The 27,015-nt window shown below is 50.5% G+C and overlaps 12 protein-coding genes across 12 annotated transcripts; 8 read left to right on the plus strand and 4 right to left on the minus strand.

Moving 5' to 3' along the window:
• Positions 1-599: 599 nt before the first annotated feature.
• Positions 600-2,459, minus strand: PtrM4_076050 (metal-dependent hydrolase protein; the record flags this gene model as incomplete). The annotated part of the gene is made up of 3 exons (XM_001940572.1): positions 600-1,381; positions 1,428-1,887; positions 1,974-2,459. The coding sequence occupies 3 exons, from the start codon at positions 2,457-2,459 to the stop codon at positions 600-602; spliced, it is 1,728 nt and encodes a 575-aa protein (XP_001940607.1).
• A 740-nt stretch (positions 2,460-3,199) lies between these two features.
• PtrM4_076060 (CorA, Mg2+ and Co2+ transporter) lies at positions 3,200-5,355 on the plus strand (the record flags this gene model as incomplete). Its single annotated transcript, XM_066106213.1, has 2 exons — positions 3,200-4,795; positions 4,849-5,355. 2 exons carry the CDS (start codon positions 3,200-3,202, stop codon positions 5,353-5,355), a joined length of 2,103 nt encoding a protein of 700 aa, XP_065963151.1.
• A 45-nt stretch (positions 5,356-5,400) lies between these two features.
• On the minus strand, positions 5,401-6,818 carry PtrM4_076070 (CaiA, Acyl-CoA dehydrogenase; the record flags this gene model as incomplete). The annotated part of the gene is made up of 2 exons (XM_001940574.1): positions 5,401-6,426; positions 6,477-6,818. 2 exons carry the CDS (start codon positions 6,816-6,818, stop codon positions 5,401-5,403), a joined length of 1,368 nt encoding a protein of 455 aa, XP_001940609.1.
• Positions 6,819-7,191: 373 nt separating this feature from the next.
• Positions 7,192-8,312, plus strand: PtrM4_076080 (Abhydrolase-3 multi-domain protein; the record flags this gene model as incomplete). The annotated part of the gene is made up of 4 exons (XM_066106214.1): positions 7,192-7,230; positions 7,287-7,932; positions 7,983-8,133; positions 8,180-8,312. The coding sequence occupies 4 exons, from the start codon at positions 7,192-7,194 to the stop codon at positions 8,310-8,312; spliced, it is 969 nt and encodes a 322-aa protein (XP_065963152.1).
• A 674-nt stretch (positions 8,313-8,986) lies between these two features.
• PtrM4_076090 (AdhP, Zn-dependent alcohol dehydrogenase) lies at positions 8,987-10,178 on the plus strand (the record flags this gene model as incomplete). The annotated part of the gene is made up of 4 exons (XM_001940576.1): positions 8,987-9,009; positions 9,061-9,592; positions 9,654-10,015; positions 10,076-10,178. 4 exons carry the CDS (start codon positions 8,987-8,989, stop codon positions 10,176-10,178), a joined length of 1,020 nt encoding a protein of 339 aa, XP_001940611.1.
• A 948-nt stretch (positions 10,179-11,126) lies between these two features.
• On the plus strand, positions 11,127-12,376 carry PtrM4_076100 (uncharacterized protein; the record flags this gene model as incomplete). The annotated part of the gene is made up of 2 exons (XM_001940577.1): positions 11,127-11,535; positions 11,583-12,376. 2 exons carry the CDS (start codon positions 11,127-11,129, stop codon positions 12,374-12,376), a joined length of 1,203 nt encoding a protein of 400 aa, XP_001940612.1.
• A 103-nt stretch (positions 12,377-12,479) lies between these two features.
• On the minus strand, positions 12,480-13,997 carry PtrM4_076110 (PutA, NAD-dependent aldehyde dehydrogenase; the record flags this gene model as incomplete). Its single annotated transcript, XM_066106215.1, has 2 exons — positions 12,480-13,595; positions 13,650-13,997. The coding sequence occupies 2 exons, from the start codon at positions 13,995-13,997 to the stop codon at positions 12,480-12,482; spliced, it is 1,464 nt and encodes a 487-aa protein (XP_065963153.1).
• Positions 13,998-14,908: 911 nt separating this feature from the next.
• On the plus strand, positions 14,909-15,808 carry PtrM4_076120 (FabG, Dehydrogenase with different specificities (related to short-chain alcohol dehydrogenase); the record flags this gene model as incomplete). Its single annotated transcript, XM_001940579.1, has 1 exon — positions 14,909-15,808. The coding sequence occupies one exon, from the start codon at positions 14,909-14,911 to the stop codon at positions 15,806-15,808; it is 900 nt and encodes a 299-aa protein (XP_001940614.1).
• A 505-nt stretch (positions 15,809-16,313) lies between these two features.
• Positions 16,314-16,787, minus strand: PtrM4_076130 (uncharacterized protein; the record flags this gene model as incomplete). The annotated part of the gene is made up of 2 exons (XM_001940580.2): positions 16,314-16,666; positions 16,721-16,787. The coding sequence occupies 2 exons, from the start codon at positions 16,785-16,787 to the stop codon at positions 16,314-16,316; spliced, it is 420 nt and encodes a 139-aa protein (XP_001940615.2).
• Positions 16,788-17,259: 472 nt separating this feature from the next.
• On the plus strand, positions 17,260-19,062 carry PtrM4_076140 (CaiC, Acyl-CoA synthetase (AMP-forming)-AMP-acid ligase II; the record flags this gene model as incomplete). Its single annotated transcript, XM_001940581.1, has 4 exons — positions 17,260-17,575; positions 17,624-18,383; positions 18,430-18,667; positions 18,721-19,062. The coding sequence occupies 4 exons, from the start codon at positions 17,260-17,262 to the stop codon at positions 19,060-19,062; spliced, it is 1,656 nt and encodes a 551-aa protein (XP_001940616.1).
• Positions 19,063-19,752: 690 nt separating this feature from the next.
• Positions 19,753-21,673, plus strand: PtrM4_076150 (Pyr-redox-3 multi-domain protein; the record flags this gene model as incomplete). Its single annotated transcript, XM_001940582.1, has 3 exons — positions 19,753-20,296; positions 20,346-21,400; positions 21,494-21,673. The coding sequence occupies 3 exons, from the start codon at positions 19,753-19,755 to the stop codon at positions 21,671-21,673; spliced, it is 1,779 nt and encodes a 592-aa protein (XP_001940617.1).
• A 1,134-nt stretch (positions 21,674-22,807) lies between these two features.
• Positions 22,808-25,700, plus strand: PtrM4_076160 (Fungal-trans multi-domain protein; the record flags this gene model as incomplete). The annotated part of the gene is made up of 5 exons (XM_001940583.1): positions 22,808-22,969; positions 23,018-23,106; positions 23,154-24,095; positions 24,144-24,813; positions 24,867-25,700. The coding sequence occupies 5 exons, from the start codon at positions 22,808-22,810 to the stop codon at positions 25,698-25,700; spliced, it is 2,697 nt and encodes an 898-aa protein (XP_001940618.1).
• Between the last annotated feature and the right edge of the window lie 1,315 nt (positions 25,701-27,015).

Raw genomic sequence — 27,015 nt, forward strand, 5'->3', positions numbered from 1 at the left:
GCCTTCCTGTGATCCGATTGGCTCTCTCAGATGCCGGGTCGCGCTAGTCTAACCCAGCGTCTGTACGCTCTCATCTTCAACAGTGCTATTATCTGACACAGCATGACCTAACAGCCTCGTAGGGAACAAATCCCCCGGGAACAAACCCCCTGGGAGCGATGTCATCAGACGTCATCTCCAACCTTGTGCCTTTGGACCTCTCATCGATCTCGTATAGTGACATTCCGAGCCTGAGGTTGATGGTTCGTATTAACACGTGACACCAACGTCGCACATAAAGCGGAGACATTACTATTTTTTGCACACAGCTACGTATCACAATTACCGGACCAATGTACTGGAAAAAGATCAATGCAGGGGAAAACAGCCCTACATACTACATTCGTCATGGTGCGACAGCGTTGAACCACAGACCTCGTAATCGGGAGTCTTATCGGTAGGATTCGCGATGACACGACGTCTTACTCATCGCTTGGAAGAGAGCATATACGTATACGTACGCGCTGTTCCTATAAAGGTAGAAAGCTCTGGCCATGATATACAGCATTCGAAAGGCTTCGCTGACCAAATTATTTGGAGAAACGAGGCGCACTTTGATCTTATGTGGGCCTCTGATATACCATCTTACCGCCCACCCATGTCTCTCTCACAGTGACCTTGCGCAAAGCCTCTACATCCAACAACTCCAGTTCTTCGTCGACAACGACCCAATCTGCGTATGTACCCACTTCTATGACACCGGCCTGGTCTTCCAGAAAAGCCCCGTATGCAGGGTTTACCGTGAAACCTTCCAGAGCTTGTGAGAAAGTAAGTGTCTCTTCTGGGTACCAGCCAGTTTTTCCACCATTGGGATCTAAGCCGGTGTGTGGACTTCGTCGCGTGATGGCTGCGTACATGCCTTCGAAGATGCTGGCTGGCTCGACTGGGAAGTCGCTGCCGAGCACTGGATGGAGTGGGAGCAAGGACCGCATTCGGTACGCTTCGTGCTTTGTTCGTTCTGGGCCGAGTCTGCTCTCTGCATATCCCATGTCGGAGGTCGCGTGCGTAGGCTGTATTGATGGTATAATGCCAAGCTCGAACATTCTAACCTGGTCGTCGGGATGAATTATCTGTGAATGTTCAATACGGAAGCGGTATTTGGCCTGACACTCGCGTGGTGTGATATCAGGGCATAAACTCTTCAATGCATTCTCGAATGCATCAATGGCCAGTCTGTTCGCAAGATCGCCGATGGCGTGAATGTTTACTTGGTAGCCCAGTTGCGCCCAATCGTGAGTCACCTGCGACAGCATAGTTGCGTTAACAAGTAGGGAGCCAGAGGATAAGGGTTTGTCGCTATATGGTTCGATCATCGCACTACCCCAACTGCCAAGGGCTCCATCTGCGACATGTAAGTATAAAGTCTCCTTGCTGACCGGTTAACGTACCTCCGAAGAGCTTCACGCTTTTGACCTGAAACTTCCCGTTGGCAGTGGAAATCTTCTCAACTGCCTCTGGGCAGAAGGTGTTTCTGACGTCACACTCAATCATAGCATTAACTCTGACAGTCCAGTCGTCGTCGCTGGCGAGCTCCTTGTATAGTTTCAAATCTCCTGGAGTGACTCCGGCGTCGTGCATGCCTACAATACCATATTTGTTGAGCTCGGTCATGCCAGCTTTGATGAATGCTGTCTTGCGGGCACTGTTCGGCTTGGGATAGAGCTCCATGACGATATCCATGGCATTGTCGCAGAAGATACCTTTTGCAGGTATCTCGCCTCCAGGAACATCGGGCAGCAATGAAGGAAGAAGACTGAGGACCTTTTCGGAGACCCAGATGCAATGTACGTCGACGCGGTCGAGCATTACATACAGATCCTTGAAGTCTTTAGAAATTTCCAAGTCTGACTGACTCAGTGTCAGTAAAGATTGGAAAATGGAAGCGAGAAGCCTGATGATTGGTATGATTCATGAAGCTTGATGGGCATGCATACCGAGGTAGGCCATTTCCCGTTAAAGTGCGCTTGGTCCCAGCCTACACCCCTCAGCCACTGATCGCTCGTTCCCCTCTCAGGCCGTTTCTTTTTATACTCAACCAATCTTCTCTTTACCTCGTCCATTGAGTTTGCCCCAAAGATATCAACAGAGTCCAAAGATTCTCCAAACTGTATCAAGTGTCCATGGCCGTCCCAAAAGCCGGGATATACATAACCGGTACGGGCTTCCCTGACTTCATCGTCTGACGTCTCATCCACGAAGACACTTGAAAATATTCCGTCATTGGCAGTGAAGCAATGGGCGGTGGGAAGCCTCTCTGATAACGTCTTCACTGACTTGTAGCAGTGTGTAGTCAGGAACAAGTTCGGAAACAGCTTCCAAGGTACATTATCAGTAAGGACAGCCGGTATCCCCACTTGATAGATCAGGGCAGCCAGGAGTACCGGAAGCGATGCCCATACAAACGCAGATATAGAAGGCATGATCCCTTCTCAATTCTAGCCGACAATTTTGAAGATTTGGAGCCACAGACGTTGGTAGAGTGTTCGGAGTAAGGCGGGAGCGATAAGCGACTGCGGAAGGACCAATGACGCACGAACAACTCAGAACCATGTCCAACCCGTTTCCCCGCCATATCGGAAGTGATTGACAGCCATCTTTTTCGTCGGATGCGCAAGTTTTCACAAGACTCGACCATGTCCTTGCCAAGTAGAGTACGTCGGTTGTTCTGGCTTGCTTGGCATATCTAGGTCCCACAGGTGGTGAAGACCCACTAGTTTTAGTGCACTACTCTGGGGTATTCACCGGATTTTTACTGTGACGACATTGGCTTCACTCCGCCTCTGTAGGCGACGCACAGGAGACGATTATGGGCATATTGCAAAAGCTAATACGTGCAACATGGCGATGTGAGTTGGCATGCGCCATGAAGCGGGAAGATGGCGAATCGGAAAGGGCGGTGAACGGGGGTCGCGACCAAAAAACATTCAGGCGTCGACGAACTAGGGTAATGGCCCCTCTTCTGGTCGCGGCTCTCGCTCAAGTTCCACCTTGGCCCAGATGAGCATTGGACGAAGGGACGTATTAGGATCAGTGGGTGGCTGGGCCGCCTGCATGGTTGAGTGTGGGGGCCGGAAGTTATCTACCTACACATCAACATAAGCTGTGAGCTGTCCAACTGTCACTTTCCCTGGGCCAAGGGGAACTGCTGTAGGCATACCAGATGACAGCTGAACTTGATGAACTCCGGAAGAAGTTAGAGTCGCTTCAGCACTCTCACGATGCGCTGCTAAAGAGTTTGTCAGCAACAAACGACACGTTCAAGCCGTCAGAAACTTCACAAATCCGCCGCGGATCAACACGGCACAGCCGTGATGCCATCTTTGCAGATACTTCGACTCTATCGGATGATAGCAGCGACGATGAAGATGACTACTTTGTTCAGGGCGAACTACCGTCACATTCATTTGACCATGAACACCTACGCGACCACCTAAGGACGCACAACTGGACCGATCATGGCCGACAGGTTCTTGCATCTATAATCTCGGATCCCGCGAAACTTTCCAAGGAGCCTCATCTATTTCATATGGGGCCAGGACCAGCAGAAGACCGATCACATTACTCGCATTTCCAGGTCTACAATGTCGGCCCGAACGGGTTACCAGAGCCAGTCGAGGTTACTGCCCCCGAGAACAACATGTCAAAAGCTACGGAGATATGGCACAGTCTAAGGGATATTGGCAAGCGGCAGGACGAGGCGGTTGTCGGACGTATCACAATTGCGCGAGAGCCATCTCCTATCTTATTCGGTGCGCTCCATTTGACCCTTCACGACGCTTTCGACATGGATGAGTTGTTTCAGCATCTTGTCGAGACCGAGGCATCATCTGCACACATGTTCCGAGCCTTCAATTCAAACCCCAAGCATCAGCGAACTTTCTTCTTCAACTTCGAGTACTATACGATCGTTGGAGATGAATGCAGACCAATGGAATGGCAGCGGGCCGATAAGGTGACAAGCGAAAAGGATCACCACATTCCGCTGAGTCGATGTAGTGCTGTCATTGCACTCGTCTTGTATGACGATCAACCTCGCCGCATTCGTAACAAGGGAAGAAGGGCAAAAACACAGTTTGGATGGGTGCACGATGTATGGAGTCCTTGGCAGGTACTTCAACTCGAGTGCTTTCCCGATTGGAAATCTACGCCAGCAGATGGACGACCCTACACCTTTGAAGCTGGCCACAAGTATCTCAATGGAGCGGAAGCATTCTTACATGCCCTTTTGACCGAATACCGAGATGCCAGGAAACGGTTCGACGAAATATACAAGCGTATCACCGACCTGGTCACTCCCCCTTTGGGCTTCTTGTTCAGCGAGGAACTACGAGAGAACCGTCTTTTCGAGGACAAAGATTTCACCTGGACGCGTCGCTACTTCTACGCCCACCAAACTCTCGGCAATGTCAACAACAGTATTAAATCGATGATCGACTCATTCGAAGACACATTCACCGATGACATCTGGGAAGGCGAGAGCAAAACCCTCTGGCCGCTATTCGACGAGTCGCCACGTAACGAGCACTGGAAACGGCGGTTGCGGTTACTCAGACTACAATTCGAGCGACAAATGAAGGAACTTCGCATCATCATCGCCGAGAACAACGAAAGGCGACACGAAATCGAGACGTTACAGGAGCAGTTGTTCTCTGGAACCAGCATCCAAGAGTCGCGGAAGTCTGTTGAGTTGGCCGATGTCACAGTGCACCAAGGCTACAACATCAAAGTCTTGACTATTGTCAACCTCTTCTTTATGGTACGTCAAAACCATTCTAAACTCTCTCATATACGCACTAAACAAACTCATAGCCCCTAACTTTCGTAACCTCCGTCTTCGGCATGACAAACATGCCCGGCGACGGCTCCCCCTTCTGGCCCTTCGGCATCGTCCTGGCCGCAATCTGTATCCCCTTCTTCAGCATCATCGGCTTCCTCTCGACAAAATACGGCTACTCGATGATGGCGCAAAAGTCAAAGCAGCTGTGGCGTTGGATGCGGCCGAAGCGCGAACCTAGTGTGCCTGATGATACAGCCCCGAATCCGCTGGTTCGGCCGCATAGGAGCTTGTCAACGGAGGAGGGGATGCGGTTGAGGTTAAAGGATAGAGATACACCTATGAATGATGCAACTGGTACGGGAAGACGGAGATCGAGTCAGCGACCTGCGCCTAGTCATCCACATATTCAACGTATGGTGGAGCGCATGGGCGAGGGGAGAGAGAGCGGACTGGCGAGGATGGGCACAGTTGCGGACGATGATGAGAAGAAATCTATGAGTTTAGGTAGAGACGCCGTTATTGATATCCATGAGTCATGATAAAGGAGAATCCAAGAATATATAACTATATAGATATATGCATCATCACAACACGCCCCAGAATACCTCTGGCTCCAACCCCCACTTCTCACACAACTCCCTATACCTCTCCGTATACCCCTTCGCCCTCTCCCTAAACGCCCCCGCAGTCTTCATCTGCTCCCTTCCCACTTGATGTCTATGCGCCGAATCCGGTCCGTCCGCCACCCTCACAAACCGCGCGTACGTCCATAGCTCCGGCAACGGCGTATGCTGCGTAAGCCCTTGTCCGCCATAAATCTGCATGGCCTCATCAATCACCTTGAGCAGCGCATTCGGCACCATAATCTTGCTTTGAGCAATAGCATATTTCCCCGCCTTATTCCCCTGCAAATCCATGGTATCAGCCGCGTTCAGCACAACCAACCTCATGGCGTCAATGGTCATGCGCATATCCGCTATCCGCTCTATATTGCTGTCGAACTCGCCGATGAACTTGCCCCGCGGTTTCTTCCGCGGCTCCATGCAGCGCACGAGGGCGAGTTCGAAGGCGCGTTCCGCCTGGCCGATCAGCCGCATGCAGTGGTGTATGCGACCGGGGCCGAGACGTCCCTGAGCGATTTCAAAAGCGCGGCCGGGGCCTAGTATGATGTTTTCGCGAGGCACGCGTACGTTTTCGTAGACGTATTCGCCGTGGCCTTCGGGCGCCCAGTCGTAGCCCATGATCGTCAAGTTGCGGATTTGCGTTAGACCAGGCGTGTTTGCGGGGACGACGAGCGTGGTGTGTCTGTTCCAGGCGTTGGGGTTGTGGGGGTCGGAACAGCCCATTAGGATGAAGAGTTGCATTTCGGGGTTGTATTGGCAGTTGCCGTAGAGCTTGCGGCCGTTGATTATAACTTCGGTGTCGGTGATTTCCATCTTTATGCCTACTTGGGTTGCGTCCGAGGAGGCGACGTCGGGCTCGGTCATGCTGTATGCGGAGGACATGTCGCCGTTCATGAGGGGGTGTAGCCATTTTTGCTTTTGCTCTGGGGTGCAGTATTTTGCGAGGAGTTCGATGTTGCCAGTTTCGGGGGCGTGGCAGTTCATCGTCTGGGGATATGTCAGGAGCTGTCCATGGTTGTGGTGTAATGGAAGCTCACCTGTGCCGCCCAGTACACTCTCCCCATGATTTCAGCACAGCATGAGTACTCCAGGTTTGTCAGACCTGGACTCTCGACAAAATGCTTGGGCAGAAACAAGTTCCATAGTCCCTGTGCCTTCGCCTTCTTCCGCAGGTCGTGGATAATGGCGGGCGTATTCCATCGCGTCTTGCCATCTTTCAATTGGGCCTTGTAGATGCGCTCAGCAGGTATACATTCCGTCTCTACCCAGTCGTAAACCTGTTGGATCTTCTCAATTGCGATTGGGCGAAGCTTGGCCTTTACCCATGGTGGTATGCGCGCGAAAGCTGGACTACTGTCGATATCGATGTTTGCAGCCATGTCGAGATCGTACCTGCTTACCTACGTAAGTCCTATTCCGCTGCTAAGTCTAAAAATGAAGATATGAAGATCGAAATTGTGTGCATGATTACAGCAGACATGACTCGTCGCGCCAGTCGATGCCGACGCGTGGTGTCGAGCGTGTAAGCCGAGGCGCGGTTGGAGTTGGCGGGGACGTCGGAGTTCTTTAAGCGTGGACGACAGTTGCGAGTCGAGCCCTTTACCACATCGTTCCGACCGGCCAGTCGCGATGCGTATTACGCCATACAAGCTGATGCGGGCGCCCTAGAGGGGCAAAGTACCTCACCTTTGATCGCTTCCAAGGTGGAAGAATTGACTTACTGCTTACACGATTTGAATTCTATAGTCGAAGATGATAGGCATAGAAGGATTCGCGAAACCATGGCTGGAGGTTTGCACGTGTCCAATCTCATCCGTCATAGCTGTACTGACAGATCGGCTGTATAGTTTGAAGAGGAGTTTGGCGAGCGCCTGAACTTACAGCCACCATTCAGCCAGATGATAGAGCAATTCACTAAATGGGGCGGCATTGCTGCATCCAGATACACATTCCCAGCGCCTGACCCGTCCATCAAGACCGAAGACACTACGACTGCCAGCGGTATGAAGATACGCATATACACCCCTGATGGTTACACAGGGAATAAGCCGGTGTGCATGTACTATCATGGTGGCGGCTGGGCCATGGGTGATATCAACGCCGAGGATGCAATTAGCAGGACAATCTCAAAGTTGGGCAATATTGTAGTGGTTTCTGTCGAGTATGGACTTGCTCCGGAAAACAAACACGCGGATCTGATGAACGAGTGTTACGAAGCTCTGTGCTGGGCATTGGAGAATCCGATCAAGTTAAATGCTGTAGCAGGAAAGTTCGTCGTATCGGGGAATTCGGCGGGTGGCCAGCTTGCCTTTGCGACGGCGTTGAGGGCTATTGATGAGGGTTTGGGAGACCAGCTTGTTGGTGTAGTCACGCTTATACCTGCGACTGTTCATCCAGATGGAGTTCCTGATGAGCTTCGGTCCAAGTACACGTCTATGGTTGAGCATGACCAGCACACCGTCAACTCTGCGAATGCGATGAGAGGCTTCTGGCGTAAGTATAGTGATGGTGTATGGAGCTTGACCATACTGATGATTGTACAGAGGCTTTTGGGGTGCCACCCACTGATCAATATGGGTCACCCCTTTTGCATCCTAGACTAAAGGAGTTGAAAAAGGTTTACATGGCCGTTTGCAGCCATGATACACTCAGAGACGATGGCTTGCTCATGAAAATGAAGCTCGATGAAGCTGGGTAAGGATCATAGTTCTCTCAGAAGTTCTGATACTGACTCCTTTAGTTGTGACAACAGAATTGACTTTTACGAGGGTTATCCGCACTTCTTCTTTGGCTGGCCATCGCCGAAACTTGAACAGCCAACGAAGCAGTTATTTGCAAATATGGGCCAAGGTCTAAAGTTTGTGCTGTCATAGGGCTTTGGGCTTTTTGTTTCTTGGATATGGCTCGGCAGGACTGTGTGGCTTTGGAGTACTGGTATCGAGAAGTCTCTCACCTGAGTTTCAGGGCCAGAAGAAAGCAACATAGCATAGTCACATAATGGATCCACCAAACAAGCTTGGAGCAGTGTGATATCCGCCAAGCCAGCGTATCTAGAAGGATTCAACCCCGCTTTATCCTCCGCACACTACGCCATTTCATGATGCCAGCCGCTCTTAGCTGCCTTCGCATTCTGCCGGCTTTAATTTTCCGTCTGAGTGGCAAGCAGAGCCGTCACACAAAACATATCCAGGTATCGCCGTATTTCGTGCGGTATCAGATAGAGATCAGCTTACTATAGCGGGGCCGGCAGGGGGTACCGCTCAAGCACGTGACTCCGGATGAACGATGAATCGTAGCAATTGTTAATACTTGGCTATTCATATGCCGACGAGTCATGTCCGGTGTAGAACAACCGACATGTGTAGCCTGAGACTACGGAGTGACGCGCGACACTACACTAGCGTCATTCCCATTCTGTCATCCAACTCATCTTCGCATAAAGTGATTGATTGGTATATTGTGATCTATATATTCCTATCCAACCAAGCCTACATAGTACCTAAACCTTACAACATCAACAAGTGAATTACCAGCAACTATCGCAACAATGAAGGCAGGCCAGTGGGACCCGTAAGCACGCCCATCCTCCATACACCAAATACTTACTCATCAAAACACTAGCAAACAACAAAAAGTCGTCATAAACGATATCCCTAAGCCCTGCGAAAACCCAAATCAATTCCTCGTTAAAATCAAATCTGCCTCACTATGCCACTCAGACTTGATGATGCACATGCGGCCCCCAGACTACGCTGTGACCATGGGTCACGAAGGCGTCGGCCACATTGTCTCTATGGGCACCTCCGCCGCCACCCACGGCTTCCGTGTCGGAGACGCCATCGGCTTCGGCTACTTCATCGACTGCTGTTTCGAATGCGAAGGTTGCATGGTGCACAACATGCACTGCGAGACCGGGAACCAGAAACTGCAAGGTGTGGTTGTCGATGGCTATTTTGCAGAATATGCGGTTGTAGATTGGCAGAATGCTATCAAGTTGCCTGAGACGCTGGATATGAGTTGTACTGCGCCGCTGTTTTGTGCGGGGATTACGGCGTTTCATTCGGTGGATGGGTGTGAGTTGGAAGAGGGAGAGTGGTTGGCTGTCGTTGGCTGTGGGGGTTTGGGACAGTATGCTATTCAGTATGCTAAAGCGGTAAGTTGCTGTAATGAAGTTATATTGAGATTGGGGTGCTTGGTAGCTAATGTGAACGTAGATGGGGTATAAGACCATTGGTCTAGACATCAGCGACGCTCAACTCGATATGGCGAAAAAAGTCGGCGCAGACGCTGTCTTCAACTCTATGACGAACAAGAACTATGTGGAAGAGGTCAAGAAGCTCACGGGTGGAAAGGGATGTCATGCCGCTGCTGTTTACAGCGCTTCATACGCTGCATATGCTGGTGCGCCAGATGTCCTGCGTATAGGTGGCTTACTTATGGTTATTGGTATCACACCCAAGGGACTCGATTTTGTGTCGACTCTCGATCTGGTGCTAGGTAAGTATCGCATCAAAGCTGATAGTACGGGGATCCCGCAGCGGATGAGGAAGGCGGTTGAGTTTACTGGAAAGCATCGGTAGGTTTTTTGCCACAACTGATTTTCAGAAGAGAGATTGAAACTGATTATACGCAATAGGATCCAGCCGGAAGTTGAGCTTCGCAAGATTGAGGACTTGCCGCAAATGGTCGAGGATATGGAGAATGGGAAGGCGGATAAGAGGCAGGTGGTTGTATTTTGAGAGATTCATAACTCAAGAAATTGGTGCAACTATCACTGCACCATGATTTTCTTAAGACATTACTTAGAGACTTGCGATGTGTGATGTTTCAGTGACAAGTGGGAGCACAGTTTTGCCGATGAATAGCCGACGTCATGGCGCGAGTGACCCCTGCTTCAACATCCAACTCAATCTCATGCGAGCTCCTTCCAACATCCTCCATCACAGCCATACATCCAGATACACGCAGACGAGCCCACCAAATATCTGGCCAAAAGTACAGCATACGCTGAGCCTGGCGGGAAAACGCCAGAATTGCTTCCGGTCTACCACGAATCAACCATACGTAAACGAGGAGCTAGAATGAATCGAGCTTTGCGGACACACCTCGGCCGCTTTTTGGGCAGTTCGGCTCACATTCCGACCTGGTGGCTAGGCCTTCGAACTGGCGCCCTGAAAAGGTCATCTATGCGAAGCCCTGCATATGCCTACGGTGAATTTCCTGGTCTAGTAGCCCGAGCAAAGACAGCGGCTTCTCGACTAGCGTAACACCATGTGCCATCCCGCAAAGATACCCCTCCATGAGTTGAGGTCCATGGGGCTTGAGTAGCGTAGCAGAAAGTCGAGACGCGGTCTTTTCACAGTAGTCTAGCCAGACCTAAGGTTCTCAAAGCAAATGTGCTGAGGGATAGGTACCTGAGCACGCAGTAGGTAAAACGAGCGATCGTCCTCTAATACCGTAAACAGCAGCGAGCAGATTCGAAGCATCCCGTGTCTCTACATCTAGAGCTCAGTCTCCACCGACTACGCTGGCCGGTGGACCCCACCTTCCTTGTCAGTATGTATTCTGACCAACGAAGCGATAACGGTTTGTCTGTCGTCTGCGCGCGTAGGCCGTAAAAAAGAGTGGTCTAAAACCCCACCCGTTCCCATTCCTTTTGATCTCGAACAGTCCCATCTAGTGTAGCGATGTCGAAATCCGCTCTCGTGTTTGGCGCCTCAGGCGTTACTGGATGGTCATTCATCAATGAGATCCTATCCGACTACCCTGCGAAGAATATATGGAAGCGCGCCCATGCCCTTAGCAACCGTCCCCTCTCGTTGTCTCAGTCGCAATGGCCCGAAGACCCTCGCCTGCACATGGTGTCTGGTATCGATCTACTCGCCCACGATCAAAAAACCGTGGAGAAGGAGATGCAGCAGAAGATCCCTGATATCAGCGAGGTGACGCATGTATACTACTTTGCGTACAAGGCAGGCATGGATGTGGTGAAGGAACAAGAAGAGGCATTGGTAATGTTCTCGAAGGCTGTAAAAGCTGTGGACAAGTTGTGTCCCAACTTGGAGTTCGTGGTGTTGCAGATTGGCACAAAATACTGTATGTTGCGGCTCTCAGTCTATATGCGCTCTACTAACTTCTTATAGATGGTTGCCACCTCAAAGCCTTGCTCCCATGGTACGACGAAGCCGCTCCCATAGGCACCACCGCACCGCCGCTACCCGAACCGCCTCATAAAGAGTCCAGTCCGCGCATACCAAGCCCATTTGCCGAGGTGTTGTTCTACCATGTGCAAATGGACTTCATCGCCGACTACTCGAAAGACAAGAAGTGGAAGTACGTTGTCACTCTACCAGACCTGATTATAGGTCTGGTACCGAATCAGAACTTTTATTCCTTGGCTACAACAGTGGGAATATACCTGAGTTTGTGGAAGGAAGTCCATGGAGAAGGCGCGGATTGTCCATTCCCCGGAACAGAGAAAGTTTGGAAAGCGCTCAGCAATGACAGCAGCAGCGATATGATAGCCCGCCAGACAATCCATCTGACACTCTCACCCGATACACCAAAGGGCGCTTTGTACAACGTGGCCGACAGCAAGACACCGAGTTCATATGTTGAGAAATGGCCCATTCTGTGTTCCTACTTTGGACTCAAGGCCACCGCTCCTCGGCCTGAGCCCATCGATATTCGGGGATTCATTGCCGATAACTTTGAGACTTGGACAAAGACCGAGGAGAAGTATGGACTGCAGAAAGGTCATGCGCAAAACGATAAGGCTTTGTTCTTGTCTGAGAAGCTACTTATGACCAAGTTCGATTTCGATCGGCACTTTGACATGAGTAAGATATACAGCACAGGCTTTACAGAGGAGAGGGATACAGCGACCGCATGGTACAGCGTGTTTGATCGCATGAGGAAGGCCAAGATCATTCCGTAGATTTTTGCGACGGAGGTAGTCTCTTTGAGACTTTGCTTATTGGAGTAAATCGTTGAATTATTCAAACTATACACATCTGTGGTGATACGCTAATCCTCTAACTCTAGTAGGTCATATTGATCATAATCGTCTTCGTTTCCGTAAACGCCCTAAGCGCATGAACACCACATTCCCTGCCCAAACCCGACTCCTTTGACCCACCAAACGGCGTCGTGGTAAACATCATACTCACACAGTTGATGCCCACCATACCCGAGTCAAAGTCCGATGCCACCCGTAGCGCCTTGTTGATATCCTGTGTGAAGACACCGGCCATGAGCCCAAAGTTTGTATTGTTAGCCACCTTGACAATTTCCTCTTCCGTCTTGAAAGACTTGACAACCGAGACCGGACCAAAGATTTCTTCGCAATGGATTTCAGACGCGGGGTCTACATCTGTGAAGACGGTCGGCTCGATGTAGTACCCACTGGTGCCGATGCGTTTGCCTCCTATGGCGAGGGTACCTTGGCCTTGCTGGCCGCGCTCAATGAAGCCCTGGACGCGCTTGAATTGTGCTTCGTCGACGAGCGGACCAATGGTAGTAGTCTGTTCGTCTGGGTCACCAATTTCCTTTGCCTTTTCCTTCATGGCAGTCTTGTACTTTTCGATGAACTGGTCGTAGATACCTTCCTGGACGTAGACACGGCTAGCAGCGAAGCACACCTGGCCTGTGTTTGCAGTGATGGCGTTGGCCGTCCAGGTAACGGCGTTGTCGAGGTTAGCATCGTCGAAGACGACGGCGGGTGACTTGCCACCTAGCTCCAGGGTGACGCGCTTGAGGTTTGATTTTGCGGCCATTTCTTGGATCTTCTTTCCTGTGGTGATACTCCCTGTAAAGCTCACTTTGCGGATTCGCATGTGGCTTGCGAGTAGGGCGCCGGTGCTGCCGTCGCCACTGAGGATCTGGAAGACTCCGGGTGGGAAGCCGGCTTCTTTGATGAGGGTACCGAGGGCTAGTGATGAGAAGGGTGTCTTTTCTGAGGGTTTGAGAATGAAGCAGTTGCCGGTTGCTAGAGCAGGTGCAGCTTTGAGACCAATGGTGCCGATAGGTCCGTTCCAAGGGACGATACCTGCTGTTACACCCAGAGGCTCGTTGCGCACGATCTTGAGGAAGCCGTCTTCTTGGGGCCATGACTCCCCGCCAAACTTGTCGATGAACCCGGCATTATATCTGAAAGTCTTTTTGCACTTTTAGTAACCACACCTCAGATAACCTAATACGTGGGTACATACCTCAGCACACAACCCAATCTCGAATGCCCCAAAAGCCGATGGTTGGCCCAGAGAGATTCTTGTCAGCTGTGCAATATCGTTTGCATGCTTCTCAATGAGATCCGCAAACTTGTTCATGATGCCTCTTCGTTGGTTGGCGCTCATCTTCTTCCAAGCTGGAAACGCCTTCTCTGCTGCGTCAACTGCAATGTCTACATCCTGCTCCCCTGCTGATGGTACATCGTCGGCCAATAGCTCTCCGTTCTTTGGGTTGTGAAGAGTGAGTTTCTTGGATGACTTAGCATCAACATATTCATTGTTGATGAAGAGCTGCTTGGGTAGGTTCTTTGCCGAGTATTCGAAACCCATGATGAATGAAAAATGAGAAGTATAGGATCAAGTAGAGAAAGAATAGTTACGGGATGAGTATGATATATATGTAAGTTTGTTTCATTTCAAGATGGTCTCTTCTGCTGTCTAAGCAGTCGCACCTCTTTACCAAGTCTCTCAACTGACTAGTCGGACGGTCGCTATAAGCCGGTAGCGGCCCCGTCCGGATGTGCAACTGCGACGCAAGCCACACGTAGCACTGCATGAACAAATATTGGCCTGTCCGCGTCATGATCCGTGAGTGTTTATGACTTGTGCTCTCGCGGTTTGTTTTCCGCCGTCTTCATTCTCTTTTGGTGGCGAGTCAGGTTATCCACTTTCCCCGCACCACACCGCGTCATGCGAAGATATGGCAACTCGCGGCTACTTTTCCTTGTAATTCGTATACTTTGTTAGAACTAATCGGTGGTCATCACCTAGTGCTCTATCCGGTATATTGTTCTCATTAGACCGGCAGCGGGTTCTTGTGGTGCCTGCTATCGTGAATAAAGAGATGTGATACTGCTAAGTATTAATGCACCTACGTACCTCCACATCTTTAAGCGGGGTTGTTTCAACCAGATAAGCTGAGCACATGATAAAGCATAACAACATAGACGTGAGAACCCCTTGAACAATGACATGTTAAGGCCTTCAAGCCACGATAACGGCCCGAGAAACATCATCCCCGGCCCCTCCATTAATGACAATCGGTGCGGGGAAGTATTCCGAAAAATCAATCGCTCAGTCCTGGAGTCAATATCCTCGTTAAGTCTATCGGTGTATTCCGCCAGGTTAGCGACTTCGACAGCGTCTCTTGGTTGTGCGGAATATATTGAAGTTATTGTTCTGCTCTGAAACATCGTCACCGCCAAACGGAACGCTTCAACGAAGAGTTTATCACCTCGAATATGCAAAAGAAGGTCGCCCTCATCACCGGCGGAGCATCTGGCATGGGCCTGGGAGTGGCAGAGGCTCTCTCATCCCACCCTACTGTCGATTGGGACGTTCACCTCTTCGATTTGAATAAAGAAGCTGGCCAAAAAGCATCGTCCGAGTTGAAGAACGCACATTTCCACGAGACCAGCGTCACAGACTATGACTCCCTGGTATCGGCCTTTGGGGCAATATGGAATACTCATCAGCGCATCGACTTCGTCTTTGCGAATGCCGGTATCGTGGAACGCGACAACTTTTACAAAAAGCATGACCTAGATGGTCCTCCACCCCCTCCGCCAAACCAACTGAGCGTGGACATCAACTTGAAAGGCGTGATCAACACCGCACACCTTGCTCTACACTACTTCCGAAAATCTCTGGCTAAGAATGGGAGAGAAGGGTTAGACCCTGTACTTATCATGACGGCATCCTGCGGCGGCCTCTATCCTTCTGAGTTCTGCCCCATGTATAGTGCCAGTAAAGCCGGCATCGTGAACTTCAACCGCGCCATCACGATGGCCTACCACCACGAAGGAATTCGTACCTTTGCAACCTGTCCTGGGACTATCAAGACTCCCCTGTTGACGAACGAGGAATGGAAATCGTTTCCCGAAAGGTTCTTCACGCCACTAGAGTCACTGGTAGAAACTGTGGTAAAGCTTGTCGATGGGGGCGACATCAAAGACGCAAAAGGGGTAACGAAGATAAGGGATCAAAACTGGGGGTTGACAGTTGAGGTGAATGGGAGAAACTTCTATTTCAGAGATGCTCCTGAGTTTTGCGATGAGAACATGAAGTCGATGATGGTGTCGACAGGTATGGCGTCGCAGTTGGCTAGGATTGAGGGGACTACGAGTGACTTGAATATGTAGAACCTAGAGACCAGTAGAGTCTATGGAAATTTTTATATTTTCGAATGCCGCCCAGAAGCGAATCTCATCCCACCATCTACAGCAATGTCTTCGCCGTTGATGTATGCGCCCGCAGGACTGCACAAAAACACCATGACGCCCGCAATGTCTTCTGGCTCCCCTAACCGTTTTCTGGGATTACTATCCTCTAGTGTCTGTTGGCCACCCAGTATCTCAATCAGCCCATTTGCAAGCTTGGAAGGGAAGAAGCCGGGTGCAACGGTGTTCGTGGTGATGTTTCGAGGCCCAAGCTCGACGGCGAGCTGTCGGGACAGGTGATGTGCGGCAGCTTTTGAGATGCTATACATTATTGTACCATGTTCGCCGGCATGCGGAACTGTAGTGCCAGCAGTGGAGGAGACGACGATGATGCGGGACGGATCTTGACGCGTGCCGGCGCGTTCGAGGAGAGGCGCGAACCTATTTGAGTCAAGGAGTACCCGGTGAGACTCGGCATACCTCATACTTACAGCCTTGCCAGATTGAAAACACCGCGAACATTCAGGTCCAATACCTTCTTGCTCGACCAATCTGGTGTTGAATCAAATGGTCCTCCCCACGTCGCCCCGGCATTGCAAACCAAGATATCTAATGAATCCTCAGTCTCCTGTACTTTCTTCACTAATCTCTCTATATCTTCTGTATCTGCGACATTTGCTGCGATGCCGACTGCGATGCCGGAAACGGGTAGTCTGTTGAGTTTCTCGATGGCCTGATCGATGCCCTGCTCTCCTTCAGCCTTGCGTGCAGATATGAAGACCTTCTTCGCGCCAGCAAGAAGAAAGCCCGTAGCTGTATGAAGGCCGAGACCTCTGGAGCCTGCACGTAACAAGTAAGACTAGGGTTGATAGAGCTGTCGCTGCGCAAACCTACCACCAGTTACCAGCGCGACTTTGCCATCGAGACGAAACATGCGGTTAAAATCCTTGAGTTCGGACATGATGGCCAATCTCCTTTGAGAATGAGTAGGCTATCAGACAATCGGTGAGGACAGTTATGGCAATGCGGCATCTTGACTACTACATAAGCGCGTCGCGTACTTGGATGGTAACATAAGTCTGTGTTGCCAGTAGCTACAGTTAACCTCGGCAACCAATCTTAGATTTACCGGTATGTCGAGTAAGTTGCGCCTAGATTTAGTCCCACATAGCTCAGGCAGGACACTCCCGCACTCTCCGACTCGTCCGAGGTCGACAAATCGCGTCTGAGCGACCCCGCGAAACGGTCCTTGTCTACCAGACTATACCGTAATAGGATAGCCACGGCATTACCACCTCTTGAACCGGCTGATGGATGACTGCAGACGTCTTGCAATAAACGAAAATTCGCTCTGCTCTCGTGTTTTTCTCGTCAACATCTTCGGTTTTGCGTGATTTACCACTCAAGTTCTGGATATCGATTTGAAATTCAACATGCCTGTATCCTCCCCGTTCCCGGATCTCGATATCCCGAAATGCAACTTGCTGCATCATCTATTTCCCAAGGGAAAGCTCTTGTCAGATAAGCCAATATGGGTTGATTCAAAGAAGCCCGAACTATACCTCACGCAGCGGACATCGCTGCAATGGACAAAAAGACTGGCGATGGGACTGGATCGCATTGGGAGCAAACGTGGAGAGGCTATTATGCTTTGCACGCCAAATCACATCTTTCTTCCTATAGCCTATCTCGGAATTGTAGGCTCTGGGCGTGTGTTCAGCGGTGCTAATCCAGCCAATACAGTTCCGGGTACGTAATTGGTACATGCAATCAATCTATTGAGCTAACAATACCTAGAGATTGTACATCAGATTTCAGACAGCAAAGCAAATTTTGTGCTCGCACACCCGGCGTATATACAATCAGCCATGACAGCAGCCAAAGCTGCGGGCATTCCCGATGGGAACGTTTTTCTCTTCTCGGACGAGCTATGTGCGCCAGTGGAAGGCTGCAGAGACTGGAGAGACTTCCTACCTTCTCTTGCCGAAGCCGAAGAATATGAGTTTCCAGCATTATCTGAACACGAAGCAACAAAACAACCAGCGACGGTCAACTACTCGTCTGGTACTACAGGAATGCCCAAGGGTGTCGCGGTTAGCCATTATAACTTAATTGCGAATCTTGAACAAACCATCGTCATGAAATACGCCAAAAAGCCCTGGACCGCTCAAACCCGGCCTAGGGAGACATGGGCAGGCTTCTTACCACTGTACCATGCCTATGGCCAACAATACACCATAAGCATGGCACTGAAGCTAGAGATCACTTGCTACGTTATGCCGAAGTTCGAATTCGAAGAGTTCCTGCGACTTGTTGAGACGTACGAAGTAACACATCTGCATCTTGCGCCACCTGTCATGGTCATGCTCAGCAAAAGACCGGAGACTGCCAAGTACAATCTCAATAGTGTGACTGATATCTTGAGCGGCGCCGCGCCTTTGTCCAAGGAACTCCAGAACGAAATCAGCAGCAAGCTGGGATGTGAGGTTATACAAGGCTATGGTATGACGGAGGTCACTTGCGGAATTTTGCTGATGCCGGGTGGTACCATAGACGAGTAAGTCAGGCTCAGCGGTTATCTGATTACTTCTAACACACAGTAGCTCCGGATGCGTGGGTCAGCTATTTCCAAACACCAAAGCTATGCTTCTCGACGAACAAGGCAATGAAGTGCCCGATGGCCAACCAGGCGAACTCCACGTCCGTGGCCCGAACGTCTGCTTGGGATACTGGCGCAACCCAAAGGCGACGAAAGAAGCATTTACGGCAGATGGCTGGTTGAAAACAGGTGACGTGGCTGTGGTAAAGAATGGGTGGTTTTGGATTGTCGATCGAAAGAAGGTAAGTAATGGTCGTACCGCCATTACAATTGGAACAGAGCTGACAAAACCTAGGAACTGATCAAGGTCAATGCCTTACAAGTCGCCCCTGCCGAGCTCGAAGCCGCGCTCCTTGAGTTCAATCCTATTGCCGATGCAGCTGCTGTTGGTATCACACTTGATAACCAAGAGTGGCCGCGCGCATATGTTGTACTCAAGGATGAGTACAAGGGAAAGACGACCGCGGAGGATATTCATGGTCACATGAAGGCTAGGGTCTCGAAACACAAACAGCTCGTAGGAGGTATTGTGTTTGTGGATGAGGTGCCGAAGTTGCAGTCTGGAAAGATCAAGAGGAAGTTGATGAGGGAGTGGGCGAAGAAGGATGCTGAGAAGATGAACAGAGCGAAGCTGTAGACAATGTTGGTCTACGTTATACCAGAACCGGCGATAAGAGCTAATTTCCAACGCATTGTCCAGCGTACATGGATAGTTGATGTTCATCTCGCTGCCTTTACCAAGCACATGAACATATCTAGACAAGACTTATCAGTAGCGTATTAATGTACTTGTGAAATGAATCACATTCAGTGGTTGCTGTCCGCCGTCATGTGACTGCTGATTTGCGGAACTGCGCCGCGTAAACTCTTCCGCAACCCCTCAATGGACGCACGTCCTTGACACCAACCACACAAGCACAAACTCCCAACAGAGTCATGCATGCTGAACTCTCTGATGCAGCCACATATTGGATCGACCCCGGCATGTTCTGTCTGCCCGGCTAGCGAACCAGCGAAAATGGGGCCTAAAGTGTCCCGCATGTCCTGCACCAACCGGCGTGCAAGGAGGTCAGCGATGTATCGAGACACCCGAGACGCGGCTAAGCACTCCAGAAGTGTGAGATGGCCTGGGCGTAATGGTGTGGTGCTTCAGCCATATGCGTTGGTACCACATGCCCTTTAAGCTTGCATCTGCTGTTTCCCAAATGTAGTCCAGACTGCTCTTCACCGTGTTCTTCGTTATCTTCATCTCGACTTCCATCCACGGCTACCAAAGACCAAAGACAGTGAACGAGACACGTCCGTACATTTGTCACCTATCGCGACAATGGGGGGCTCAGAGATGCCAAATGGACTCAATGTCAATGGATATGGGCACAACTACGACTATCCACCATCACACGTCGACGGCCCATACAAGATTCTTGACCAATACCATTCCAAGCCAGCTAAGCTACGAGTCGCGTGCGTCGGTGCCGGTGCATCGGGCCTTTGCTTAGCATACAAGATGGAGAAGATGCTGGAGCCAGGGTCCTGGGAGTTGACGTTGTATGAGAAGAACCCGCACTTTGGGGGTACTTGGTACGAGAATACCTATCCAGGGGTGGCTTGCGACATACCTTCGCACGACTACAACTTTACTTGGGACCCCAAGCCAGACTGGTCAACTTTCTTCGCATCGGGCAAGGAGATTCAAGGCTATTTTGAAGATTTTGCGGAAAGACATGGGAGCAAGAAGTATATGCAGATGAATAGTAGAATTGAGGAGGCGGTCTGGAATGATGCGGATGGCTGCTACAGTATAACCATCAGAAATCCAAGGACTGGCTCGATGAGGAAAGATTGGGCGCATGTGTTAGTCAATGGCTCAGGTGAGACTGTTTGTCCCCACGTAACCTGCACATTGCTTACAAAATCCAGGCATTCTCAACAACTGGAAATGGCCAGACATCGAGGGCCTGCACGACTTCAAGGGCCCCTTACTACACTCAGCATCCTGGGACCACAGCGTCGATTTCAACAACATCACCGCAGCCGTCATCGGCGTCGGTTCTACCAGTGTACAAATTGTTCCTTCTCTACAAAAGATTGTCAAACAGCTTGAGGTCTTCATCAGAAGCCCCACATGGATATCGCCGCCATTCGGTGCCGGTGCGCTCAACGACGATCTGCAGAAGGGTCAAGATGTTGACCCAGGTCAGCGGCAATACACTTTTACGGAAGCAGATATCAAGAAGTTCAAGGAAGACCCCGAATACCACCTGGAATTTCGTAAGAAGATCGAAGCCGAAATCAACAGTCTATTCGGTATGTACCAACAGAATTCAGCATTGCAGAATCAGTTCCAGGACGTTATCACTAAGGAGATGCACCGTCGCATGGGTCCCGGCCACGAGAAGCTCAAAGAGTCCATCATACCCAAATGGTCGGTCGGATGTCGACGGATTTCACCTGGCGATGGCTTTCTGGAAGCACTAGTACAAGACAACGTTACACCGGTCTTTAGTGGCATCGAACGCATTGTACCAGAAGGAATCAAGACCGTCGACGGGAAGATCCATAAGCTGGACGCCATCGTATGTGCCACAGGTTTTCAAGTCGCTTTCAAACCAGCCTTCAAAGTTGTCAACGGTTCCAACACATCTATCCAGGAGGATTGGGCTAATGGCCCTAATCTTTACATGGGTGTTTCTGCGCCGCGTTTCCCCAACTACTATACCATCGTTGGACCCGGCGCAACTTGGAGCAATGGTACGTTGATACCAAGTATCGAAACGACCATAGAGTACAGCATCAAGTGCATGAAGAAGATGCAGACAGAGGGTATCAAGGCGATGAGTGTAAAGCAAGATGCGTTAGATGAGATTTACGCGCATTTCGATGAGTTTCACAAGACTACGGTGTGGCAGGAGGCGTGTAGGAGTTGGTTCAAAGACGGCCAGATCAAGAATAGGATCTACCTTTGGCCTGGTGCGGTAAGTCTTCTCCACCTTAACTACCCCCGATAATCCGCGCTCTTCCGTCTCTACCCCGCACCATGCCACACATACTGACTCGCACGAAATTAGACGATACACTTCCTCAAGTCGATCAAGACACCACGCTGGGAGGACTACGATTACGTATACAGATACAAGAACCGGTTCGCGTTTCTGGGCAATGGAGACGTGAAGGCAACGGCGGCTAGAGATGTGCAGGGCTTGAGCCCGTACATTCGGAACTGGGACCACGAATGGGATATTGAATAGACATGGTGTTTGGTGGAATTATATGCTCTTTTTTTTTACCATATGTTGTACTACATTGATTAATATGCATCACGATTGTTCGTCTCGCTCCAAATGCACGGGTGCGTCATTCTCTGTCGGTCGCCTGAAGCTCGTATGTACGTCGCGATGTACCCCGGTCCCATATTCCATAGTTCGGATGTTTGCAGCCTAGCCCACCTCAAATACCTCCACATATTGAAGCGTCGTGATGTTCAAGAGCTCCGAGACTCCGTCACCGTCCAATCGCGACATGCAACCCCGCCTATCCTCGACTCATGCTTCCCCAGAATGAACCCCCATTCCTCTCCAACACGAATCGCCATCTCCAGACTCCCCTCACAAAAGCCTGAAGCCACGATCGTGCTACTGGCTTTAATTGGGTGATGGGTCAGCGCGGAGCCGCCCCTGGCTCAGGCTTAGACATGGATTACTTGGCTCAACAGTTCCTGTGACCGACTCCTCATCAGACTTGTGTGGAGTACCGGCCGAGCAAACGATGGCTTTTCATGCGTCACTTGAATAGATTCGTGGGGTGGTCGCCTGCGCGTTCGATTTGAGTCTGGTCAACGGGCATGTGGAGAAGAAAAAGAAAACATATGGCGCGGCTTTTCCACGAGATGGAAGAAGGTTTCGTACTGAGCAAGCACCTGCTTATCAGGAACGGTGGTTCGTCATGGTTCAGGGGCCTAGGATCCGCGTCGACACGGGCATGTCGAGCCTACACCAAAAATCGTTAGGTACATGCCAGTCCGTTGCCTCTTTGATGAGGAAGCATGCGCAGTAGTATTAGGCGCATCTCGGGCGAGTCAACAAGGCCGCCCAGTGCAATGGGAATGCGGGGCCCCACTTACTCGAGTCGACGTCCGCAACGTTCAGCTGACATTTGGGACTAGACTGGGCCCGTGGAATCTCTTTCGTAGCCCAAACTCAGGTTTAGCCTGGAGGTTTGCCTTGTCTCATGTGTCTGGACGTCTCTTCCCCGCAAAATCTAACGGGCTGTGCGATATTTCATACTCTCTTCCCGGACTAAGTACGCTACACCGGACGCGTTGAATGCCGATCCCACGAATTACGAGAAACAAGACCGTTACGACCAGAGTACCAAATCCAAATATGATGAGCGAAAAGCAGACAGAAAGACAGGAGTCGCAAACTAGATCGGACAGTCAGCGGGAGCAGGGCACATCTGGAAAGAGCTCGTCGAAAGAGAAGTCTTCAAAACCGCGCCACAGGGCATCAGTTGCGTGTGCTTCGTGTCGAGATCGCAGAATTCGCGTAGGTAATTTATAACCATGCTTAATCTTTCTTTCTGACGCTTCGTAGTGTGTTGTACCCTCAGGAGAGAAAGAGTGCACTCAGTGTAAGCGATCGGGTGTAGACTGTGTCATCAAAAACGACGATGAGCGCCGAAGGTTTGTGGTCAATCTAGGCGCTGGAACACTAGACTAACATTCTGTAGGCCCATTTCGAGGGCTTACATGTGCTCTCTAACAGATCGGGTGGCACTCTTGGAAACGATGCTGAAAGAGCGAGGCGAAGAGCTACCACCAGTAAACCACCCACCAAAAACCCGACACAATGTCCCACGCAACGAGGACGGCACATCCCCAACCAGGAAAACTAGGAAAAACCAAGACGTAGAGAACGAAAACGAACATGAACATTCCAGTCCAGGAAGCCAAACAAGCCCTCAAGACGAATATATTGAATTTGAACAGCAAGAAATAAGCGTGGAACAACATGAGATGCACGTGCATAGTCCCCCGTTCTCGAACGGTGATGCGGAAAGCACCGGATCACCGTCTATGCTACCCCCACCGAAGAAAGACGGAATGGTCAATCGCCTGCTTTCCACGCGCGGCCATCTCAGCTTCGACCAGCTCAGCGGCCGTCTACGCTACTTCGGCCCAACGACGAACTGCCACGTGCATTCCGAGTCATTAAGTCCATTTGGTTCGACCCAAGAACAAGATGAACAAAGGCGTCGGTGCGACAAGATCATTCGGTCGCTCCCGCTCGAGACGTATGATTACCTCATGGAATTATTTTGGCAGTGTTACAATCCTGTCATTCACGTGCTGCACCAAGAGGCATTCAACGAGGATCGCGAGAATGGAAAAACGCAGTTTTACTCTGGTTTCCTGCATGTATGCGTTTTGGCAATGGGGTTTCGCTTCGCGGATAAGGATAGGCCGGATGTGAAGAGGATCAGTCTACCGGGCATGGAGAGTACCTTGCATCGCGAGGCAAAGTATATGCTTGATCATGAGTTGGAGAGACCAGGTGGTATTCCGAGCGTCGTCGCGCTGTTATTATTGGGGGACTTGGAGTGTGGAGTTGGCAGAGATAATCTGGGGTGGCTCTACGGCGGTATGGCTGTTAGGCTTGCGTTTGATATCGGGTATGTTCTTTGGGGAACTTTGGCAACTCTTTATTAACCAGAAACTAGTTTGCACCTCGACACAAGACTTTCTGGTCTACCAGAACGCGAAATTGAGATTCGCCAAATGACGTTGTGGGCATGTGTAATCTACGACAAGTACTGGGCGTTATTTCTCGGCCGCCCAACAAGCATGAAGTCATCCGACCTCGAAATCTACCACTTGACCAAGCAATTCGAACGCCTCGGTACATGTCGCCCCGCTGGCCTGGAGAAAAGCACAGAGACCATGATCTATGAAGCTCTGCTTGATCTGATGGAGCTCGCTGGCAAGATCACTGAGAACATGGATCCACATCGCTCGCAGAATGCGGCTTCCGATTCGATCACTGCAGTTGATCGTAACCAGTATATGCGCATGGCAGCGCTGGATCGCGAGTTCAGTCGCTGGTATGGGAGTTTGCCGGAGCAGTTGAGGTGGACGCCTCAGAACATCGCGACAGCGCCGTTTAGCTTCTTCTTGCTACACCAGCAGTACCATGCCAGTCTCATATTACTACATCGCCCGTTCGCTTTGTATGAAGACCAGGCGGATAGCGATAGTGGGCCTGACGATCACTTCTCTGCTCTGAGTAGGACAGTTTGCACGAAACATGCGATCCGGGTGGCGAGGATATACTGGCAGCACCGGCAACGGTTCAATACGAAGCAAATATTCGTTACGGGGATACAGCATGCGGTATGTCGAACCTATACATATCCGACCCCACTCCTTACTGACACTCTCTTGAGGGCACCGCAGCAACCGCTCTAGTAGCCGCTTTGGCATTCATAAAAGACCCTACCTCTCGAGCCAACAACATGCAGTACCTCGAGTGTCTCTCCGCCGCCCTGTCAGATATGGCGTTTACATACCAGCCCGCAGAGCGCATGTCGACAGTCCTTCGCGCCGTGATGGTCGAGTTACGCGGCGGCCCCGAACCACCGTCATCCACAGCGTTCAATCTTTACAAGCCCAAATCTTCTGTCGTACCCGCACGAAGGGGCAGCACAATCGACATGGACAGTGAGATGCCGGACGGACAGTGGGTAAAGAAGCGGCAAACGAGTCGCGGAAGACTAGGCGTAGGCAGTAGAAAAACAAGAACAATGAGTTCGAGCACTACAATGAGTGTGCCGCTAGAACACGGGCTCAGCCTAAAAACCCCATCATCACTGCGCTTCGACGACGCCTGTCAGACTGATGGTTTCATCATGGTAACGCCTCGCTCTGAACTCGGTACCTGGCCTAGCATCGCCGACCCCCCAGAACTGTCACACACACTCTCCACCCCCTCTACCAACTCTTCAACCCGTCCCCGCCACTCGGGGACTTCATGGATGGGCCCAGAGTTTGACCAGCATGATCCTATATCGCAGCTTGCGAATGCTCATTTCCCTGAACTGAGCGCCTTTGATGAGCCTGTTGGCGCTGGTGGCGATGCAATCAATCTAGACTTTATGCCACTTGGCGATGGTACGGATTGGAACATGAGTAAGGATTGGAACGGTAGTAGCGATTTGGACGGATTTCCATCAAGTGGTGGATTTGGCATGGGGTTTGGAGATGGTGGTAGGAAGTTTTGAAGTACAATGTTGTTAGAAATCCGCATGCGAATTGGCGAACAACGCCGTGAGTAGTGCGCTAGTGTTGTGGTACGTCCATAGGATCGCTCCGCCATCTATCTCGTATGACTGAGTTACTGATACCACCTCTTTCTCTTGACCCTACCTCCTTTGCCTATCGGCACAAAAGCAATCTTAGCAACGCATTCACTCGACTGCATATCTGCGATCATCACCCTAAGATTGCGCAGTCTTTTAGTCTTGTCTGCACCGTCCTCGGTGCTCTTGCCCTGAAAATCGCTGTCAAAGTACACTGAGTCTCTGACACAACTGCTGACGTATCCCAAGAGAGAAGGTGCATGGCACTGGTAGTGGATGATGAGCGAGCATAAGGCGGCTAAGAACATGATTGCGACTGAAACAAAATATAGTATCATCCATGGCTTGCTGATGGCGTAGATGGAGGGCAGCTGGAATGTTGTAGTCGAAGTCGTGCTGAGCGTTCTCTCATCACATCTTTGTCCCGTTAAAGGGTCCCGAACTGGATTATTGACCCCAACTGTCGCTTCATACGCCCACGAGGCTCTGAAAACAGTATTGTACAGGAGGACTAAGCGCTGTTCCAGTACTCACCGTGCTCATCACTGGTATCAGACCATGATTCAGCACCTTGTTGTACAATGATGATTGGCTCGAGTAGGCGCGCCTCAGCTTGACCAGACGTTGAATTACGTGAGCTTTCACAATCCACATCAATTTAGCATCGCAAGCTGCTGAGGGTGTAGTGGGAAAGCGGGTTTCAGACATGGTAGGTAAGAAATACGAGTACGATCAGAATGTGGAGAAAATGGACAGCTCAGATGACAGGCACTATTTCGCTCCACAAGGGGTTATAACCAGAGACAATTCAGTCATTACAACAAGGAAGTGTGCAAGCTGACTGTACTACTGTGCCACATGACGACACCTGCATGGATGCAACATCTGTCGTGCTCGACATCGAATCAAGCAATGAGAATTGGGGACTGCAGTTCGCGGAGGAAAGTCATGATGTTTTCGAAGGATAAGAACAAGAAACGATTGGATCTAGATTCTGAGGTCAAGGACCAGGATGAAGATATTAGAGGAAACCGCATCAAAGCCGTGTCATGCCAAGCCGCTAACGCAGACACTGCGGCAGGTACTATTCAGATATGCAATGAGGGGGACGTAAGACATGATACAAATTAAATGCCATATATAGAAATAAACATAACTAAGCGCCATGAAGATGATAGGAGGCAAAAGCGCACGTGTATAAGGGTATCATATCCAAAGCCATGCCCAAAATCCATAA

This window comes from Pyrenophora tritici-repentis, chromosome 3 (genome assembly GCF_003171515.1).
Source record: "Pyrenophora tritici-repentis strain M4 chromosome 3, whole genome shotgun sequence".
In the NCBI taxonomy this organism is placed as follows: Eukaryota; Fungi; Ascomycota; class Dothideomycetes; order Pleosporales; family Pleosporaceae; genus Pyrenophora; species Pyrenophora tritici-repentis.